Genomic DNA, 21,904 nt, shown 5'->3' with positions numbered 1-21,904 from the left:
CAAGGTCTATATGTGAAATTTTACTCAATAAATTCATGTATGTCCATATGTGTGTGTGTGTGTGTGTGTGTGTGTGTGTGTGTGTGTACAGTGCATCCGGTGAGCATTCATAGCGCTTCACTTATTCCACTTTTTTGTTTATGTTACAGCCTCATTCCAAAATGGATTAAATTAATTTTGCACATAAATTCAACACACAACACCCCGTAATTACCACGTGAAAAAAGCGTCTTTGAAGTTGTTCCAAATATATTACAAATAAAAAAACTTGAGAAATCACAGAAGAATTGTTTTAACTTTTTTGTTTTTGGTTCAGGCAGGTGCGAGGACACCTTGGTAACTCCTCTCCCCTACAGCGCCTTCACCAGCTCATCAGTATATGGCTCAAAGTATGGGGCTGGATATGCTAAACTCAACAGGAATCAAGGTATGACTCTAAAGGCGTGATTCCATTTGCACCTACTCAGCGCTGGTGATGGTCAAATGAAGTCTCAGGATGCAATGAGGCTTTCCAGCTCATTGTTCTGCTCAAAGCTTTATCTCGTGCTTCAGTCAATCTGTTTTATGTTGCAACATCTGCTGGTGGAGTTGAAACAAACAGCCAAGTCATCATAAATAGCTAACACCACGTCTAACCGCTCTACAATATAAGTGGACTGTATGTTTTAGGACTCGGCTATCATTTCTGATTCTCACCTAGCGTAGCCATGCTGTTGCTTTGCATGTAGCTAAAGGTTTGTGCTTGTGTTCACAAACACAGACCATAATGCCTTTTTCCCTACAATCTTAACTATCCAAACCTCCCGGACACGTGAACCAAACTAAAACAACCCACAAAGCACCGTGGGTTTTTGCTGCTTGTGTTTGATGAGCGACCCATGAACTAGTCATGTGACCCAGGTAAAAAAAAAAAGGGCCCTTGTTTGTCCCCAGTAACACGGTTTTCTCTTAAACGAAGCAAGCTTCAAATCGAGGCTCACCGACATTCCCCCTTTTGGTTTTGGTACACGCCTCAAAGCCTTGACTTCGTTTGGCCCATTAGGATTCATCACGGCTCCAATTGGTTTGTTGCAGTTTTGCAGCATTTCCATTAACAACAGGTACCAGGCTGCCACCCCTTTGTCAGTATCAGCGTCTATTGGGCCACTCCCATCTGTACCGGGTCGGCCCGGGCCGGGTAGCCCCAGTCGGCCCCAGCCTGGCCCGGTTGATTCCACACATCCTTGCCTTAAGCCCATGTGGGCTGGTTCTACCCACCAATCAGAGGCTTGCTCTAATGGAAGGTGTGAATTTGCTGTCAGCAGTGGGTGTGTTGGTCCTGGTCGGCCTGAAGCAGACCCCCTCGAGAAGAGGGCTGAGAATGAGCCTTGGTTGGCCCGGAAAAATACCAGGCCACCCAGATATGTAAACAACCTACGCTACCCGGCCCGGGCCGACCCGGTACAGATGGGAATGGCCCATATGTTGTTCCAACTGTAGAGTTGTGGAGAAAATGCAAATTCAGAAGACAGTCAGTCACTGATTGCGTTACTGGCTGCTCCACCTTCTTCTCTGCTGCCGGCGGTCTCTTTCGTGTTCTGGGCCCGATAGGAAGCCAGTGATGGTGCAGAATGTTCAACATCACCGTTTTGCCTTGTTTTTCTGTGTCACATGAAGATCACCGCTCACAGTGTTTGTGTCACATATGCCTACATTACATTAGTACACTCTGCTTGGCTCTAATAGGATCAGTCAGGTTGGACATCTATTCCATATTGGGTACCAGGTTTCCAGGATCTTCTGAACCGTGAACCAACAAGGAGGTGCAGATGTTTTTGTGCTTAGCGGCGGATGAAGGAATACAGAGGAAGCTAGAGCAACTTGTAATGAAAATGGTTTTAAAAAGCGTTTTTACTGATGGCCTCTCACGGCTACCGGTGCACACCGAAACAACACCGTCAGCAATAAACACAAAGGTAAAGAGTGGTTACCGCTCAATAAAAAACCTCAACACAAGGACTGAATCAAACCACAAAAACTGAAAGTGTTTTGACCAAATGGAGGAAATTTCTGGACATTTTACCTGAGCAACAGGAGGGAGAGAGCCCTGATTGATGTTTGCTGCGTTAACACCACAAGAGAGTCACCAGAAACACACAACATGCATATCGCTAAATAATACTTCACTGACATTAACGGTGTTTAACGCTGGACCTTTTGCTTATTCACTCCCCACTATTGCAGGCAAACATTAACATTAGCATCACATGTCATAACCTAAACCATATCATGTCTTCCACGTATCACTCGGAGGTTTCCCTCACTCTCCTAATCTTCTGCTGGCCCTGTCTTGTTCTCTTCAATCTCTCTTCAATCTCTGTTCACCAGAGTCGGAGTGAGCCAAGTGTTGAAGATTGCTAGCATACCCTTTGTGTTGTTCAACTCTCTCGTTTTTATGGAACCACACCCCTCACATGTTGAGCAGATTACAGACAGGGTAGCCTACTAATGGAATGGCTACACAGATCACCTTACTTAACTAATTCATTTTATTCAAAAAAGATATGATGACATTAGAAAAGCATCCTCGATGAAAGAGAATTGTCAATAAGCAGAAACGGCTAACTCTCCTGAGGATTCTGAAGGGGTTGCCCTTCCAGACTCTGAACCAGACCACATCAAATTTGTTTTTGGAGAGACCCAAACACCATCTGATAACTACATATAATGTTCTCTCTCTTCACCGTCCATGGATTCAGGTGCCGGAGGCTGGTCCCCTCTGCAGTCAGACCAGTACCAGTGGTTGCAGATCGACATGGGATCTAAGAAACAGGTAGTTGCCATAGAAACACAGGGACGTTACAGCAGCCCCGACTTCAGCACTCGGTTCCGGCTGCTCTACAGTGATACAAAGAACAACTGGAGACCTTATTTGCAGGATGGGAACATCTGGGTAAGAAGTTTTGATTATTTATACTAGTTAATGCTGTTAATCTGTCAGGAGGCTGTAAGAGGGAACCCATATTCCCATAAAAATTAACAAAGACTCAGATGTGAAGCAAAACATCTTCAAGAAACCAAAGAAGTCCATTTGCTATCATCTGGACTAGTATGACCTTACTGAGAATTTTCACCAGCGTTTAGTAGGGAGATGCTTCTTCGCCAGTGTTCCCTTCGTGGTGTCTGTACAGATAGAAGTTTAGGCTTTTCCCTTTGAGACCCAAGAAGAAGTGACAGAGACCAAAGAGAGGGTGATGTGTAAAACATCTGCACCTCTTCAAGCTGAGGTCCAGGTGTTCGAAGCAACTTTTATTGAAGCTCAGTAGATTATTTACTTGTTTGGTTTTGTTGAGCCTGGAATGTTCTGCTCCTGCACCGATGCAGGATCGTTAATGTCTCCTTCAAGGTGCTTCTTCAGAACGTTTTTGATGCTTCCTTTGCTGTTTAAAGAATTGTGTTTTGTTGCACATCATTTCTTCCAACTGTAGTTTGTTATTTGAGTAGGGTTGTCACGGTAACCAGTGTAGCGGTAAACCCCGGTAAAAATGTTGACAATAGTAATAACCGTCTTGTTTTTTAAATACTGTATTATCTCGGTGGATTACCGTGGCTGCGGTGTAGGCGCGGTGACCCTTACCAGCCACCGTATCATCTGCTGAAGTTGCCAGCAGCACATGCGCACTTTGTTGTTTACAACCAAAACTTTCTTGAAGCTAAAGCTGAAATAATGGTCAAAGGAGGAGACGGCAGCGCTCAGGACATTTATTATCCCTCAAAGAAGACAAAGTGGGAAGTACGGGCATTTTTTGGATATCTGAAGAATGTCGAGGGACAGCTGATAGAAGACGGACGGCTATCCTGTTTGCAGCACGTGCAGAAAAAGTGTCTGTGAAAGGCAGCAACGCTTCAAATCTCATGACACATCTGCGTGACCATCACCCACAACTCTACAGTCAACGCAAGGCAAGCTAACGTTAGCGTTGTAGCTAAAATGCGTGATCCGAGGATTTGGGTTGAGGGAGAAAGCAACGAGTGGCTATATAAAGCAGCCGCAGCACCGCTACCTGCATATAAACCGTGTCGCGGACACCGCCATGTTGAAATGACGCTATGCATTATGGGGCTCCCAGGGGCAGATAAGAGTTGGTCTCTCTCCGAGAATAATTATGAATTTAACAACGATTACTGCCTGATGACATTTTCCCACATCTGCAAAGCTCACTGGAAGGACACAAACCGAGGACGATATTTTCCTGATGTAGGGTTTATTACTCAAGTAAGGGTAAAAAAGTATCTGATTAGAAGGCTACTTGAGTACTGAGTATCATCTGGTCTAATATTTTTAAAATGATGACATCAAACAGACAAAAAATAAGAATTTATGGGCAAATATTGGTATTTTAAAGACTAAAGGGGAAAAATGTAAACAAATAAACAACATAATTACAAAATAACAAATTGTAGGCAAAATTTAGACACAAACTGAGGAATATATTGTCCTGATATACAGGGTTTATTTAATTGTCTGAAAATGTAACACGTTTAAAAAAATACCGCGGTAATACCGAAAACCGTGAAAATTTTGGTCACAATAACCGTGAGGTTACATTTTCACACCGTGACAACCCTACTTCTGAGCTCTGCTATTTCTGTGTTGTTGGAGTTTTTAGAAGCTTTATGTGATCGTTCTTTAATCTCCGTTTCAAAGCAGTTTTCAAATTTGAATATTTTTTTCTTTTTATGCGTTATTCCCTCAGAGTACTGCCTCATGTTTCCCACCACGTTAATTCAGACATTGAGAGTCATTTATTTCCATGATGGATGACTCCTCCCTCTGGGTCATGACTATAAATTCTGGGTTTTTTGGTAATAAAGTCTTTAGGCCCATCAAGTGGAACGCTTAGAATTTTCTCTGATATTTAATGTTCAGTGTGTGCTAACTTTTTTAAACTAGGTGCATTGTTGTATCTAAAATAAAGTGTTTGATAATTTAACAAATAATCTATTCCAGAGAAATGATTGATATACTGTTGAAAAGTGTGTATTCTTGGGTTACTGTTGGATGTGACGGTCTCCAAACGTCGCTAAGACAACGTTCATCCACAGATGAGCTGTCGCCTGCCAACTTGCAGAGCACTGAGTGGTCAGAAATGTCGAGAAAAGCTGTTTATAAATGCAGTGAATTTTAACATTTGTGCTCCAAATGTTTCAGAGCTTTAAAGGAAACACTAACAGTGAGGATGTCACTCGCCATCAACTGGAGCACGCCATCCTGGCTCGTTACATCCGCTTCGTACCGCTGGACTGGAACAGGGAAGGACGCATCGGCGTTCGTCTGGAGCTCTATGGCTGCTCACACTGTAAGTACCAGGGGGAAGACCCGGCCCACAGCTTGGTCTCTAAGCCCGGTGCACTCGGCAGGATTGTCATGCTGACTTTTTACCTGCTCGTCCCCTCCCGACGATCTTCGGGATAAGCATGATAATCATAAAGGCTCTAAAGATAATCTTATCAGATTATCCTGCCTTTTGTGGTGTGTTATAAGCACTCTGGTCCATTTCGGGGAGGATTTAAAACCTGTTGGATTGTTTTGGTCTGATTCTCAGAGACATGCTTCCTGTTTGAATGTGATGTCTAGCCAATCAGAAAGCGAGGAGACAGAATGTTCCTCCTTCACAGTGTTTGTTTACTTCTAAGTCATGTTTTACCTTACCATTTCCCGTCTGAGTGAGGCATGTCAGTGTGTGAAAGCAGTTTGTGTGTGGTGTGTAGTATTTGCTGCACCTCACACGCTGTATGGCCAGAACTGGTGAGGACCAGCTGAAAGAGGGACAGCTTCTTTCCCACGGTCATCGGAACAATAACGCTGGGGCACACCGGCCGCCGAAGCGCCGCAAAAAGGGGACCGCCTTCTTTCGGCGCCCTTGTTATCCTATTCTATAGACCACATGGGCCGCCGAAGCGCCGCGCGCCGGCGCTCCTGCCCCCGCCACGCAGCGATCGTTTCGGTGTCTGCTCTGTTTTTTTCGCGAGCCGCGGGTGAACCGCGTCAGTTCTGGCAGGAAGTCAAACCTGGACATAAGAGGCAGGCCGGTAAATTTAACAAAATAAAGCATTTCAAAATACAATTCCGCGATAGTCAAATGTTTTCGTAAACAGATACTGCATAAAAACCACACACACACACACACACACACACACACACACACACACACACACACACACACACACACACACACAGCGAACTTGTGTGTGTGTGTGTGTGTGTGTGTGTGTGTGTGTGTGTGTGTGTGTGTGTGTGTGTGTGTGTGTGTGTGTGTGTGTGTGTGTGTGTGTGTGTGTGAGACCACGTGAAGGGGGTGTGGTTTTGGGTGTCTTTCAACCGGAGCAAACAGGACAGAGAGGCAGAAAGTCGTAGGCCAGCTATTAACAACTGGTTCACACCATAGGTTCACACACACACACACACACACACACACACACACACACACACACACACACACACACACACACGCACGCACGTACGCACGCACGCACGCACACACACACACACACACACACAAACAGCAAGGGGGAGGGGGGTGTAGAGGAAAAGAGCAGAGAAAAGGCAGAGAGGAAATGGAGGACACCAAGTGGTTAAAAGAAAAACTACGAGGCGCGCCTCGACCGGAGCGGAGAAACAAGCGTCTGGTCTGAACTGAGGAGCAGCGAGCAGCGGCCGAATTTCATGAGCGCTTCGCCTCCCGGCGCTTTGGCGGCCGGTGTGTCCCCGGCGTAAATAAACAAAAACTCTGTTGAACCTTCTTCAGTGCAATAAACCCGTTATTGCTACTTAAACAACGTTGCTACAGCTGCAACAAAGCTTTTTGAACATAGCTGCATTTTTTAAAGATTTCTTAGTATGTATGTTTTTATTTTGACTCTTTTTGACTCTTGTCTTGAGCTTTCTTTATCTATACACCAAATACACAGTTTGGGTGCCAGCTAATGTGTGGTCTCTTATGGTTTGAAAATTGGACGATGATTTTAAAATCCTGCTGTGAACTGGGCGTAAGGTGGGAGCGACCCAAACTGTCCTCCTGTTGCAGTGAGTCTCTGCTGTATCCTGGTGTTTCCACATTGTCCAAATCTGGTGTTACTGTCCTCACTTCATTTAATGCAAGTGGACACGTATTTTTGTTTTTGATGCTTTTTCACTTCCCCTCTACAATGCTTTCTTATTTCAACCTGAAAAGCACGATATTCTGAGCTCTCCAACTAGGCTTGTACTGGGGGCTTTCAGCGACATCTGGGTAGTACATGCTTTATATGATAAGTACCATGTATTATGTACTACTACTACTCTTTGTTCTTAAAGCTGTGGTTCACTGAAAATCCTTATTTTAAATATTATTTCTGATTATAATTTGTCACTCTGAGTTTGTCGTGCAGGCTGAACATGACAATAGTCTCCTACACCTATCTGCTGCATTATCTACTGATAGAAAATAGACGATGAAACTCTAGGACTTGAAAATCTTGACAGATCTACGTCACACTGTCATGGACTTGCCCATCTTCACTCACGACGGGGGAGGCCGTTGTTTGTTTAGCGTCCAGTAAACAGCAGAGAACATCTTGACTAGTAGAAGCTAACTGTTAGCATTAGCAACTCCACCACATCAGAACACCTTCAGGCCTGTGTAATGTGGGGAAATAAAATGTCAGTGTTGATAAGTGTAATGTTAATAAATAGTATGTTGGGTTATGGAAATTGCTTTAAGAGCTATTTATATTATTAACACCACTTATTAATAATAATAATAATAATAATAATAATAATAATAATAGCCTTTATTGTCATTGTACAGGATACAACGAAATTGGAGTGCCACTACCTTGGTGCACAATACAATAATACTTCTAAATATAAAGGTCCCCTAAAACAAAACAATAGTAAGTACAATATATGCCGAATAGCACACTATATACAGAATAGCAGCTACCATATCATGTGAAAAAAAATGGCATTAGAATAGCAGAATAATAGTTGACGGTGACCTTGACAGTAGCTAAGCAGTTTTAATTGTTTTTATGCTTATTCGCTATAGAGATCGCCCTGGGAAAGAAGCTATCCCTGAATCTGCTTGACCTGGTTTTATGTGACCTGTACCGTCGACCTGATGGTAATAGTTGAAAGACGTGATTGCTGTGGTGAGATTGGTCCTTGATGATATTGCTCGCTCTGCTGAGGTACCGAGAGTTTGCAATGACCTCCAGGCTGGACAGAGAGCAGCCAGTGATCTTCTGGGCTGTGTTGACGACCCTCTGCAGTACTTTCCTGTCTGCAGCTGAGCACCCTGCGTACCATGCTGTTATGCAGTACATTATGATGCTTTCTGTGGTGGCTCTGTAGAAAGTAACCAGCAGCCTCTCCTCCAGGTTGTTCCTCCTGAGCACTCTCAGAAAGTGGAGACGCTGCTGCGCCTTTTTTACCACTGCCGTGGTATTTGCTGTCCAGGAGAGATCCTCAGAGATCTGCACGCCCAGAAACCTCATGGAGTGCACCCTCTCCACACAGTTCCCATGAATGTACAGTGGGGCCGGGTCTGCTCTGCCCTTCCTGAAGTCGAAGATAATTTCTTTAGTTTTCGTGGTGTTCAGTTGGAGGTTATTTACTGAACACCACTCCGTCAGTCTGTTGACCTCATCTCTGTAGTCCTTCTCATCCTCCTTCGAGATGAGTCCGACCATGGTGGTATCATCCGCAAACTTTATAATGGTGTTCGAAACACATCCTTGTGGAGCCCCAGTGCTGAGTGTGATGGTGCTGGACTGGTGTGGCCCGAGTCTTACAGACTGTGATCTATTTGTCAGAAAGTCCTTAATCCAGAGGCAGATGGGGGTGGAGAGTCCCAGGTGAGACATTTTCTGGGCCAAGATCTCAGGGATTATGTGATTGAATGCTGAGCTGAAGTCCAGGAAGAGCATTCTCACATAGCTTCCTCTGTGCTCCAGGTGACTCAGTGCAGTGTGGAGCGCTATGGTGATAGCATCCTCGGTGGATCTATTTGTCCTGTAGGCAAATTGATGGGGGTCCAAAGTGGGAGGCAGACTGGCCCTGATGTACTGACAGACCAGCCTCTCCAGGTACTTCATCACTACAGGCGTAAGTGCAACAGGCCTGTAGTCATTTGGGCTGACCACTGCTGACTTTTTAGCAATGGGGATGATGGGGGAGGTTTTGAGACAGGGCGGGACGGTGTTTAGTGACAAGGAAAGGTTGAAGATTTTAGTGAAGACTCCGGTCAGTTCGTCAGCACATGCCCTGAGCACCTTCCATGTATTCCATCAGGACCTGCCGCCTTCCTGGGATTCACTGACCTTAGAACACACCTCACTTGATGCTCTTGAGACCATTAAGCTGTGATACTCGATTTAAATATGGAATATCACCTTGCCTGGTCTTATGTGCTTTAGTCAGAAGAGGGTTAGAAACAACTGAAACTTGACAGACTAACTAAGCATTTACTGTGATGGATGGAACTAAAGGTGTGTCTGGAACCTATGTGTGAATAATGTAGTCAGAATCTCCGTACCTCAGAGAGCTGAGTTCTGGATTTAAAAGATTTTGGTTTGTTTAAGCTATAAATAGATTATTATCAAAACCGCATTCAGACGCAACCTCACTGTGTTCCACGTACCCAAGTGGAGACGCCCTTTTGGATCCGAGATGTCCGGGGCGGGGGTCGGAGACCCCGGTATCGGGGTCCGTAGACTAACTCCTCGTACGACCAGGTCAGTCCAGGGTCATCTTCCAGGTAACGACAGTTGGAACTAGTTTGTGTCTCAGGGATAACTCTTAAGGAGTTGTAACAATATCAGCTTTGTTCTGCAGGAAACTATCTTGTTGCTATCAGCTTCGCAGGTGCGAAAAAGGTTTGAAAAGGTTTTGACGACGTGTCAAAATCCTTGATGGTTAAAGAGGTTTTGCTCAGATGGCCGGTCTGAAGCTTTTTCTCGAACTGGAGAGGAACCAGAGTGGTCTAGTTTTAATGGAACGATATTATGATTGAATAGCCAACCAAAAGTTGACACGTTTGAGGAATATTACCAAGAATCTCAGAGACACACCCTCTTTGATCCGGAGTCTCTGAACTGGGCAAAAGGTTAACTACGTGTCAAGCGTTCACTTAACTTTGCTTTGTTTTTGTGTGAGTGCAGATGGTGATGGCCTCGTCAAGTAAACATGCTAAACATATATCATTAAGCACAGATTAATGAAATGTTTCATTGTTTTATAATTATTATAAATAGCAATAAACAAATGTTTATTTAATGATTATCTTTAATTTTCAAATCTTCTTTCTTCTTTTTTCTGTGAATCGAGGAGTTCAGTTCCTCTGTAAAGGGACCTTGGTAGGAGAGAATGTTATTGTTTGATTTTATTATCTCTTTCAGGGCGTCCAGCTTTCAGTCTCCTATGAGGGGAAAATATTGTAGGTTGTGTCATAGCCAGGGTAGGTTGACCTGGCTGTGGATTTGAACTGTGGGTCTCAAAATCAGGCCATTTCATGACGTTACACAAGCAAACTGAGTCCTTTGTAAATTTGCATTGCTGTTAGCCAATCAGAGACGAGATGTACGAAAATCAGGCAATAAGAGTCCAAATCCTGCCGTCTGAAGCGACTTCTTCCTCCGGCTGACTTGTACTTCCCAAAACAGGCGTTAACTGAGTCCAGAATTAAATTAGAGACTACAGAAGGACAGTGGTGACTAGGAGTTGTGCTGGTCCAAATACTTGGAAATAGCTGACGTTTTTTTCAGGCCCAGTACCAGTGAGGGGCATAATACCATTAAGGAAGTTGTTCCACTGCCAGTCTTACCCAAAGATGTCTCCCATTTCCCCATCTGGTTCATGACCATCACACTGATCTGTGGTATCTACAGCACAAACGGGCAATCTGTTATCATATCTGGCGAGCTGGAGTCAGGGATAAAAAAGTGGGGTTATGAAACTGTTTTCCAAAAGTTGAAACGTGGCTACCTTCACAAGAAACACAAGAGTGGTGTGCCAATGCATTGACACTGGAACTCTAATACCCATTGTAAGAAAATACCTTTGGGGGCTCCAAACATATCTTCTTCTCGATCCCCAGTGAGTCGTGGAGGATGGCTGCTTATACTGAGCCAGGATTCTCTGGAGGTTTCTTCCTGTTAAAAGGGAGTTTTCCTCTCCACTGTCACTGCATGCTTGCTTAGTATGAGGATTGCTGTATAGTCACTGACACTAGTCAGTGAATTGATGCAATTTGCTGGGTTCCTTATATAGGAAACATTATTTCTGATTGGCTTAATGAACTGACCTGAATTGGAATGTTTATTATGTGAAGTGCCTTGAGACGACTCTTGTCGTGATTTGGCGCTATATAAATAAACTTGAATTGAATTGAATTGAATTCTGTGGCACTGAGTGAAAAATAATCCAACAAATCGGCAGCCACAGAATTCAAAATGTAATGACTGTTTTTTAACTTTTACAATTATAACAAAGTGCTACAGTTCTGCAGAGCATTGAGTACTTTTCAATGTCTTTAAAAACAAAAGTTGTCTGCTTTGAGAGAGATAGCGGGCAGTTTCAGCTCTTGCATCGCTCTTCTGTTATGTTGTTATTTAGGCATTTTATTTCAAGCAGTTTTTGTTGTGTTTTCCAGGGGCTGATGTGATCAGTTTCGATGGCATTGGCATCGTCTCCTACCGCTTTAAGAGTAAGAAGATTAAGGTTGCGAGGGATGTCATCTCTCTGAAGTTTAAAACCCAAGCTAGAGATGGTGTGCTGCTCCACGGGGAAGGACAGCAGGGAGACTACATCACCTTGGAGCTCCGAAGGGCAAAGTTGCAGCTTAGCATCAACTTGGGTAGTTTTTCATTCAGTCGAATAGTTTCAAAATATTTGATTTACTCCTGACCATCAGAAATGTCCTGAATAATGTCAGGTTTGTGTGGCTTCTCCAGGCAGCAGTCACTATGGCTCCATTCAGGGCCACACAACTGTGAGCAGTGGGAGCTTACTGGACGATGGCTACTGGCACTCGGTTCTCATTGAGCGTTACCGGAGGAATGTCAACTTCACACTGGACCACCACACTCAGCGGTTCAGGACCAATGGGGAGTTCGACCACCTGGACCTTGATTTAGAGGTGAAATGACTCGTGCTCTTTTTGTTCCCTGCCTCCCACAGTTTTCCTCTTTAATTTAAATACTAGAAGGGGAACAAGTTCCATTTGAATTGGTCGTTTAGTACTTCACTTTCAGCAATCTGCTGGCTTTCTGGAGACAGAAAACCGTTAACTAACTGGCATAATGAACTGAACTCAATGCACTGATGGGTAGGCTCATTTGGAATGTTTGCTTGGTAAAGTGCCTGAATTGGGATGACATGTTGTGAATTGGCTCTAAATAAATGAAATGAACTAAACTGAATTTAAATTTTAATTCAGACTTGTGAATAGATTATAAACACACAACCATGCTCGTCTTCTGTACTCGACACAAAGTCACGTTATCGGCCATGTTACCATTACCTGCCATTTTTTATAGCTGAAAGTTTTAATCTAGTTTTTTTTATTATATTTTATTCTATTTTATTCTATTTTTAATCTTATTATTCATGTTATATGTAGCACATTAGTACCTAAGCAAGTTCCTAGTTTGTGAATTGTTTGTTCACTGACAATGGCAATAAACCTATTCTGATTCTGATTCTGATTCTGATGTGGCCCTGTGATGGCTTTAAAGGGTTTCCCGTTTTAGGTCAGGGTCAAGACTAGAAAGCAGAATTCAAATCCCAAGAGGTCATCATATGTACTGTGACCAGTGCTTAATTTGTAAAGCAAACGTTCCCGGAACGCAAATGCTGATGTCAAACCAAAGTTCACTGAAGGCAAGCAGATGTCGGTGTTGTGCCAATGTAGTTATCCCCACCAGAATTTGTTTCCCCTGTGTCGGGAGCGCGTACAGGTGTTATGCCAAATTCAGTTACTCCTGGAGATCTGTTTCGGCTCCAACAAGCCAAAAAAAAAAAAAGCGTGTTCTAATCCTTACCCTAACCATAACCCTATAACAAACATAAAAATCGTCCCACGCAGAGTGCTTTCATAAATTATAATTGTGCACAACCATACATTTTTGAGTGGTTATGGCTAGAGTAGGCATCAGGGTGAGGGTTATTTTTTTTGTGTGAGGGGGAACTCAAATCGACACAACACTGGCGCCCAACGCAGGGGAAACAAATTTTGGTGGGGTGCATTGGCAAGACACCGGAACCTAGCAGACAGTTGCCAGAACGGTCCTTTCAAAATAAGACAGTTCCCGGATCTTGTTCCAGCTCAAATGAAACCCTGACTGTGACTAATCATTGTGTTATGATGTCAGATGATTGCATCAAATGACCATCAAAAGGCAAACATTTGTATTGTCTATTTAGTCCATAACCACAGTTACTTTGACCTGCTAGTGTAGATGGAGACATTCTGGAAAAACATGTTGGTGAGGATTAACTTCAGAGAGTGGACGCTGACGCGTTTAGTTGCCGCTGCTCTCTGGATTATCTGATTAGACGTTTTTATCTGTTTTTATGGTTTTAATCTTTTATCTGAATCTTAGTATTTTTTAGTATTTTTCTTAAATAAATTCATGAGAACCAGCGGCCTCTTGTTCCCTGTACCTCCTGCATATGGCTGGACTTACCTTACATCTGCAATTTGCCACCTCGACACATTTACCCTCGGCTAAGACGTTAATTAGCAGACTGCTTGGCTGGTTCGTTCTCACCTGGGCTATCCTCTCCATCTGCCTTCATCGGCGCTGATCCAGTACCTATCATCTGAGCTTCTCCGGCTCCACTCTCACCAGGCCGTCCCCCCACCTGCAGCTCTCCGTTTCATCCCGGACATTGCTGTCAAACCCCGCAACAAATACATCCATCGGGGGTCTCGGCGTCATTTTATCTACGATGGCACCCACTCAATAAGGTCCATCTGGTCCACATCCCGTCGTTCTCAACACAACTCCAGCTCTCGTAACTCTGAGGCTGTCCATCACAACTTGCTAACCCGTCTCGCTATCCCGGCTAACCCCATAGCAAAACAACCTGGACTTTTTCTGTCTTATTGAAATGTGGCAGCAGCCTAATGACTTTATAAATCTTAATGAATCTACTCCATCTTGTTTACATCTCACAGCCTCGCTCCACTGGTAGGGGCGGGGGTCTCGATGATTCACCGAAAACAGCTGGAGGTCCTCCTGGTGTCCGCTCCATCCTCCCTGTCATTTGAATACAGCGCTTCTTAGATCTCTGGCCCCACCCCCTTCATCATCTGCAGTGTGTACTGACCTCCTAAGCCAAACTAGGACTTTATGGAAGAATTTACTGCATTCCTCAGCTAGGGATGGGTACCGAATTCAGTACTTTCTTAGGTACCGACCGAATTCCACAGTACCGACTGAGCACCGATTCACTTCATTTGAAACGGTGCCTCGTTTCGGTACCCGTCCTTCTTAACGAGAACTTGCCTAGACAGCTGCGCATGCGCAAGAGCGTTATGTCGTCGGTCGCTGCGAGCCAGTTGTAAACAGAGCAGCATGGTAGAAAGAACGCACGCTAAAGCTTGGGTCCACTTCACTAAATGTGATGGGTAACTGGGTGATGATGAAACCAGCGACAGACAACGATCTAAGTGAAACATCCTCATCTTAATCTGCTCCGGTAGGTAAATAAAATGTTTAAGATAACGTTAGCTTGATATGTTAGCTTCCGTTTCACTAATGGTGCGTTCGCCTTCTCCTCGGAACTCCGAATTTCCGACTAAAAGAACATGAACGCGCTCTAAAGTTTGGCTTCACTTTACTAAATGTGACGGGTGATTGTGTGAAGATGAAACCAGCGACAACGATCTAAGTGTGAGGCATTGTCGTTTTAATCTGCTCCAGCAGTTAAATAAACTGTTTAAGATAACGTTAGCTTGAAAAATTAGCTTCCATTGCCACCGTTGTTATCAGCTAATGGTGCGTTCGCTTTCTCCTCGGAAATTCTAACTTCCCAGTAGGAAAAATCAAATGAAAAAGGACAGCAAGAGGAATGAAGATACACAGTAAATTTAGTTCACAGTAAAGATGTTTGCTTCAGTTTAATTATCAGTTTATAAAACTACAAGGACGATGTTAAAATACAAACAGTTGTATGTTATTTATCGTGATATTTATCAAATATTGTTATATATTGAGAAAAACATATATTTAATTATAAAAGAGAATTAAAATATTAAACATTCAAAAGTATCGAAAATTGGTACCGTTAAGTACCGGTATTGATTTGTAGGTACCGGTAATTAGTACTGAATCGATTCAAATGTCAAAGGTACCCATCCCTATTCCTCACTCATTTATTCCTACTCTCTCCCAACATCACATGATTTTAACATCCATATTGACAACGGCTATAACCACCTGACCAGAAACTTTCTGTCCTGGGTAGTTAAGACCTCCAACTGTACATTTGCTCTCCCACCTCCTCTAAAAGTCACATTTTGGACCTGGCCTGCTGCTCTGGGGTGACCCCCTCTAGCTTGAAAGCAAATCCATTCCCACTCTCTGACCACAAGCTCATCTCCTTCAGTGTAAACTTACCATTGAACAAAATTATCTCATCCACGTTGCTGTCCCGTCTCGCTCCCTCAGGTCTTCCTCTGCCATTCACCTCACGGTTCCCACTCGCCTCGCCACCGGTGGAAACAGAGCTTTCAGTCTACTTCAAACCCAAACTCAAAATCCATCTGTTCAAACTGGCTTACACTCTGTAACGTGATGAAGGAGCTATTCCACCGAAGGTTATTTACCCTCTCTCCACAGATGCCTCTGACACAGTACTAATCTGCATGAGACTGCCTCAAGGTCATGCATTTGCTTCTAAACTGCTTCCTTTCCAGCCCAAGAGAAGAATGAAGATAAAGGACTCTTTCCTTTTAATAAATCAAAGAACTCTATTTTTAATAAAGCTAATCAAACTAAGTGTTAGTCAATAATATAATGTTGATCAATCTGTGAAATGACAATGTTATGATTAATATGCTTTATTAAGTAATATGACTTTAATCTAGCTGCACTAGACATTCTGACGACATGTAATGGAAACGCATGACACATTGCTTTTACTCATCCAATCAGAACCTTCCTTTCTGAAGCGTGGCATAGTCTCTGTGGTGTTTATAAATCTGTCCAACTTTGATTCGACCAGGAAATCAAAACATCCAGATTAATTAAACCAGTCCCCACGCCATCTTAGTTCAGTTCTCTGAGTTCTCTACAGTTCATTTCAGTTCACCGCATGCTAAGAGGAGTATCGGACCGGCCACCCGGACTTCCTTTTAAGCAAAGAACCAACAAGCTGGATAAAATCTGTTGCATTTTATCAGCCAAGCAATGGTTCCTTTCAGAATAAAAGCTGAAATCACTGACCCAAAGGGGGTCCATCTGACGCTGTCAACCAACTGTCGCTTTTTACCTGGAGACAATCCAAAGACTAGTCTGCCGTACTGCTGACGCTGTTTCACTGGCTCCGGTACCGAAAGGGGGGTTCGAGGACCTGGCAGTCTGGATCTGTACCGAGGTCTCATCCTGAAGGGTATGTGTGGAGCGACAACATGGCGTCTCATGTGTTTATGAAACTCCGATCATAGCTTAAAAGCAAAACATCACAACATCATTCAGACTTGCTTCTCCGGATACGAGAGTTCTGATGTCAAAATCACTCACATACACCATTCATCTCACGTCTCATTCACACCAGATCCATTCATCATTTAGAATTTAGAGTTAAATTGTTTAAAATTGTTTAGAAATAAATCTTCTTAAACGTTTTAAAGGTGACTCTCTCTTCTCTTGTCTCTCAGTTAATACGAAGTGTCACATAATCCCTGCAATAAAAAGTTCCAATCTTCTGGTTAAAAGTACCCAAAGATCCACAAGATTGATTCCATATTCATTATGGAATCTCATGTCTTATAGGTCATTCAATAGATGCAAATTAACCCCTTACAACTCTCTCGTCTACCAACTCATTCTCATGTTCTCTGTAATGCTGTGGTATAATCTGATCTTATAGTTTATTTACTTGTAAGTTTTATCATGTTTTTGTGAGGTGATCTTGGGTCCTGAAAGGCTCCGATAAATGTATTAGTAGTAGTAGTAGTAGTAGTTTTTGTGATAATGTTTTGTCGTGTGTGTCATCAGATCAGCTTCGGAGGACTTCCCGAATCTACAAAGCTTAGTTCAGGTGGCAGAGAGAATTTTGTTGGCTGCATGGAAGGAATCACCTACAATGGGGAGAACATCACCAGCTTGGTGCGCAGGAAGAGGGTTGACACCTCCAGCTTTGTAAGACATCTGCATGCATATGTTTTATTATGTGTTGAACTCTGTGATTGCAAGGAGAAAATGTCAGTTAACAGTGTTTTCAGTCACAGGACTAAGTAGATTGGTTTGATTTTGACACAAGGTGAAGAAACTCTCTTTGGGTTTGTGAATGTTTTTGGTGAAACTTTTAAGCTTTTGTTTAAACTAATGTCTGAAAATATCAGAATAATACAGAAAATCAGCGTTGTAAATTTGTTTAATAGGTAGTCAGTTTTCAGCTAGACAATTTGTACATTTCCTAACTTCGGTGCTAATTCCTACCAGTGAAAATTACTTAATTCCCTATTTGATCACTAGATTAGATGCTGAATTGCATATTTGGCTTGTTGTACAAGTTTATGTGCTTTTTCCAAAATGAGTGTATAAAATTCAATCCTGGAGCCTAATAATCTACATTTATAGTCTCAGGTGAGACTAGCTGACAGGACATTTTTGCATAACTGCTAGAGTCAGAATCATGTTTGAGTATGAAATTTAGCTTAGGGAGAACGTTCCTCGTTTCTCTTCCCATCGATTAGATGATTAGGGTAATTTCAGAATGCTGGCCATGGTAGGGCTGGGCAATACATCAACAATTTACATTTCTGACTCTAACTGATTGTCATGACTCGAGGTGTCTAACCCAAGACATGCAGAATCAAACTCGACGAGCTGGTAGAGTAAAAGAAAAGTTCTTTATTGGAAAACGAGAACAAAAATAGCACAGGGAAGTCCTGTGGGGCGTGAGCTGTATAGCTCTTGTCCATATAGCGCTCGTGGTGAACGAGGGAGGCGGGGAAGCCGAGGGGAGTGCTGGGCAGAGGGTGAGCGATCCGGGATGGGTGAGGTGGCAGAGAGGGACCAGACAGGAACAACGGAGGAGGATGGGACGGGGTGCATGTAATCCAGAGTTCAAACGGCGAGGGCGAGGCAGGTGTGAGGAGATCCTGAAAGGAGGCAAACAACACCAGATGTGAGGGTAATCCAAATACAGGCCGAGTTCAAAAATCCGAGTAATCCAAAACGAGTCAAAGGGAACAAACAAGTACAAGTACGAGTGGCTGGGGCGACGTAAACTGGAGCAATCATCCGGCGTAGTGGGGTGTCTCCATCCTCCTTTTATACCCGAGTTCCTGATTGGGAATCTTCTGCAGCTGCAGCCCCCTCTGCGCCTCACCTGTGGGAAATTAGCTCAATAACGGTTAGATTGGAGAGGGTGCCACTCACCTCGGCTCGGGAACATGACACTGATATAATTTTTTCCATGCCAATAAATTTGATAATTAAAAAATTATAAACGTTGGTGACGTTCATGACCCTTTAAGAAGCTGTGCCGCCTCCAGTCACATTGTCATGTGACTCATCGTAAGACACGTGACCACCCCATCTAGTGGACATCTTTTCTTTCTGTGCATAGTTATTGTTAACGAGGCGAAACCCTATATAAACCGTGATATTGATTTTAGGCCATATCGCCCAGCCCTATTCCATGGGAATTTTCTGTCCACCTGTCTGAATAATGTGGAGGTTGTTTGTCCGCTCTCTGCCACACGTACTTTTGATTAAACTCAAACATTCAAAGTGACAGTGTGTATTTTTCCTGGCGATAGGGGGCAGTAGATACCTAAATAAAACCTAAGTGAAACCTTACCAATGGATGCCCATTAGGGCCAAAAAGCTCTGGGGAGCGCAAACTTTAGCAAAATAACGAGCACATCAAACTCTCTTTCATCAGTGGCAACAAGTGATGAAGTAAATGTGTAAAACAACAACATTTAAGAATGGCAAAAGTTTTGTAACCATTAATTACAGATCAGTAAATGCATTTTGACCTCATGGGCTTCCGTAGAAGGAAACATGGCATCATCCAGAGACTTAGACCCGCACATGTATTTTAGACTAGATTTTTATGGTTATATGTTACAAACTCGAAAATGTCTTTCAACAACTGGGCATCATTTAATTAATTTTCAACAACATTTTGATGGATATTTCCGGAAATGAATGGTAAAAACTACACATTGTCTCTTTAAGACGTTGGCAGTAGGCCTCTCACATAGTCCTTTTGATGACTGATACAATGGAGAGGAAGGCCCTGTCCACTGAGTGGGAAGTGTCCAGCGTAGGGAAGGTATACAGGAGGGGGTGCACTACTAGTGGTGCTTCAGGGGTCCAGGTGTGTTTTTGTACCATTTCTCTGCTTGTTGATAAATACATTCAAGTAAACTGAAGTTACTGAGTCATAATCCTTGCTGACGTTTATTTGTGATGATATTAAAGTGCGTACTGATCAACCTGCCCCTGGGAATAAAAGAACTGTGGATGGGGGGTTGGACAACAACTATAGATAGATCTTTGTTTTTTTAAATATTGTGGGGAAAGCTCCACTGATGGCCATGTAAACAACAACAATTTATGTATCTCTCCCCTCCCTATTTTCTTTCTGTGTATGTATATATCAGGTGAACCTTACAGTAGTGTTGTTGTGTGGCCTCTCTTCCTCTAGATCTCCTATTCCTCCTGTTTTTCTAAATCTCCTGTTTTTGCTGTCCCTGTTTGTCTTCCACCTCAGCGGAACCTCACCTTCTCCTGTTCTGAGTCCAACTCCTTCCCTGTCTTCTTTAACTCCACATCCTTCCTGCAGCTGCCAGGTCAGAGTGATAGCGACACACTGTCAGTGAGTCTGTCTTTCAGGACATGGAACCCCAGTGGGTTGCTGATGTTCACACAGCTGGCTGATGGATGGGTGGAGTTGGGGCTGACTGAGGGCAAGGTCACCATCTTCATGAACATGACACTGAAGAACACACGAATTGGCATTTCATCAGGTGAGTGTGGATTTCACTCTGGTGTTTTCATTTAAAGGGACATTATGGAAGTTTGACAGCCAAAACATGTATAGAAATAATAAATGTCTTCTTCATACATTCTCCTGCAATGCCCTGGTCCTGTAGAATGAGCCCTGGCATTTTTACTGTGATTGCCTGTTTTTCTGTAAAATCACAGAAAAAGAGAGCTGCTCGGGTCGAGCAGGCTGCTTCATGCGCGTTCACGCTCAGGCATAGCCCGTAGCGTTTGCTATCCGTAGCTTTAGCAGCAGAGAGAGAGGCAGTGCCACTTTGTCGCTGTTCCTAACGCCTAGTGACAAAGCTAGCTACATTTCTGAGGACCCTTAGCTACTTTCTGTAGAACTTTCTTCTAGATATTTCCTGCAAATTAGCAACAAAATAGCCATTTTCACCCCGAACCATTCTTTGAACGTTGTTTCAGCTGTCATCAAGGATATAAACGTTACAGATACATAGGACTGGCCCTTTAGCTCACCTAGTAAGACGTCTGACTCCGGTACTGAAGTCCTGGGTTTGATTCTGGATGTGAACATAGTTTATTTAGAGTTTCTTTTTTACATTAATGGTATGTTTTTTTTACAGTAAAATGCCCAAATTTTTATTTGAGACTCGCCGAACGGCATTGAATTCACAGATAAAAAAAGATGTGGGTTCAACTTTCATTTTGGAACAATTTTTCAAGCAAGGGAAGGGAATGATCTGAGCATGCAGGAGGACTGACCCATCTTAAACCTTTGTTGGCTGTGCTGAAGAGAAAGCTACAGAACCAAATTATTTAATTAATTAGCTGCACGTTATCCTGTCCTCTGGACCACACACACACACACACACACACACACACACACACACACACACACACACACACACACAAGGGACTGTCTCAGCTGTTATTTTCGTTAAGGAGTGTGCACGTACAGCATGCGTGCCTCGTGCACGAGCCTACTATTGAAGCTGCTGTTATGCTTTTGGCCTGAGGGGGCAATCACGAGCATAAAAATTCAAAACTCCATAAAGTCCCTTTAATGATCCGTTTTGGCATAAGTGATTGAAACCTGATGCTACATATGGATGCACCTACACTTTTAAAGAGGCGGTGTTTTTTCATTTGAATGAAGTCAGATCTTGTCCCTTGCAGGCTCTGGTTTAAATGATGGCCAGTGGCACAGCGTCCATCTAAATGCATTGGAGAATCACGCTATGCTGACAATAGATGGAGATGAAGCATCAACAGTGAGAACTGCGATCCCTAACCAGATCCAGACTGGAGGAACTTACTACTTTGGAGGTAATTGCTCAAACGCTATCCATCAAAGTAAAATTGAATGTATAAACTAGGAACCTTGTCTTCAAATCTTTAGATTACTCTCATGGCCCCAGTTCTTTGAGTAAAATGTCTCACTATGGGATACACCCTCCGTGGATTCCTCAGAAGCACCTATTCAAATACGCTAACCCTGATTGGCCAGTGATCGTGACGCCCAGGTCACAGCAAGCATCTAGATGCATGTATCATTCAAGGTGAACATCTCTCCTCGCTTCGCCCAGCTAGAAGAGTTGTCTGGTGAGACATCTCACTCGTGTTACTCGGAGAACCGGGCTTACGGGAGAAGCCTAAAGTTTTCCTTCCTAACATGTTATAATTCTAA

General features: G+C 43.3%; 1 protein-coding gene across 1 annotated transcript in view; it reads left to right on the top strand.

Annotated features, from left to right (window-relative positions):
• The window catches only part of cntnap2b (contactin associated protein 2b), a 53,070-nt gene that overhangs the window by 1,563 nt on the left and 29,603 nt on the right, over nt 1-21,904 (top strand). Inside the window, exons 2-9 of the mRNA XM_015957560.3 lie at nt 317-427; nt 2,739-2,932; nt 5,192-5,339; nt 11,673-11,876; nt 11,974-12,158; nt 17,248-17,391; nt 19,982-20,237; nt 21,394-21,543. Coding sequence (XP_015813046.1) covers nt 317-427; nt 2,739-2,932; nt 5,192-5,339; nt 11,673-11,876; nt 11,974-12,158; nt 17,248-17,391; nt 19,982-20,237; nt 21,394-21,543 — 1,392 coding nt within the window. The remainder of the gene's footprint in view (nt 1-316; nt 428-2,738; nt 2,933-5,191; nt 5,340-11,672; nt 11,877-11,973; nt 12,159-17,247; nt 17,392-19,981; nt 20,238-21,393; nt 21,544-21,904) is intronic.

This window comes from Nothobranchius furzeri, chromosome 11 (genome assembly GCF_043380555.1).
Source record: "Nothobranchius furzeri strain GRZ-AD chromosome 11, NfurGRZ-RIMD1, whole genome shotgun sequence".
Taxonomy (NCBI): Eukaryota; Metazoa; Chordata; class Actinopteri; order Cyprinodontiformes; family Nothobranchiidae; genus Nothobranchius; species Nothobranchius furzeri.
The sequence above is the reverse complement of the archived record's forward strand: the minus strand, read 5'-3'. Positions and strand labels throughout refer to the sequence as shown.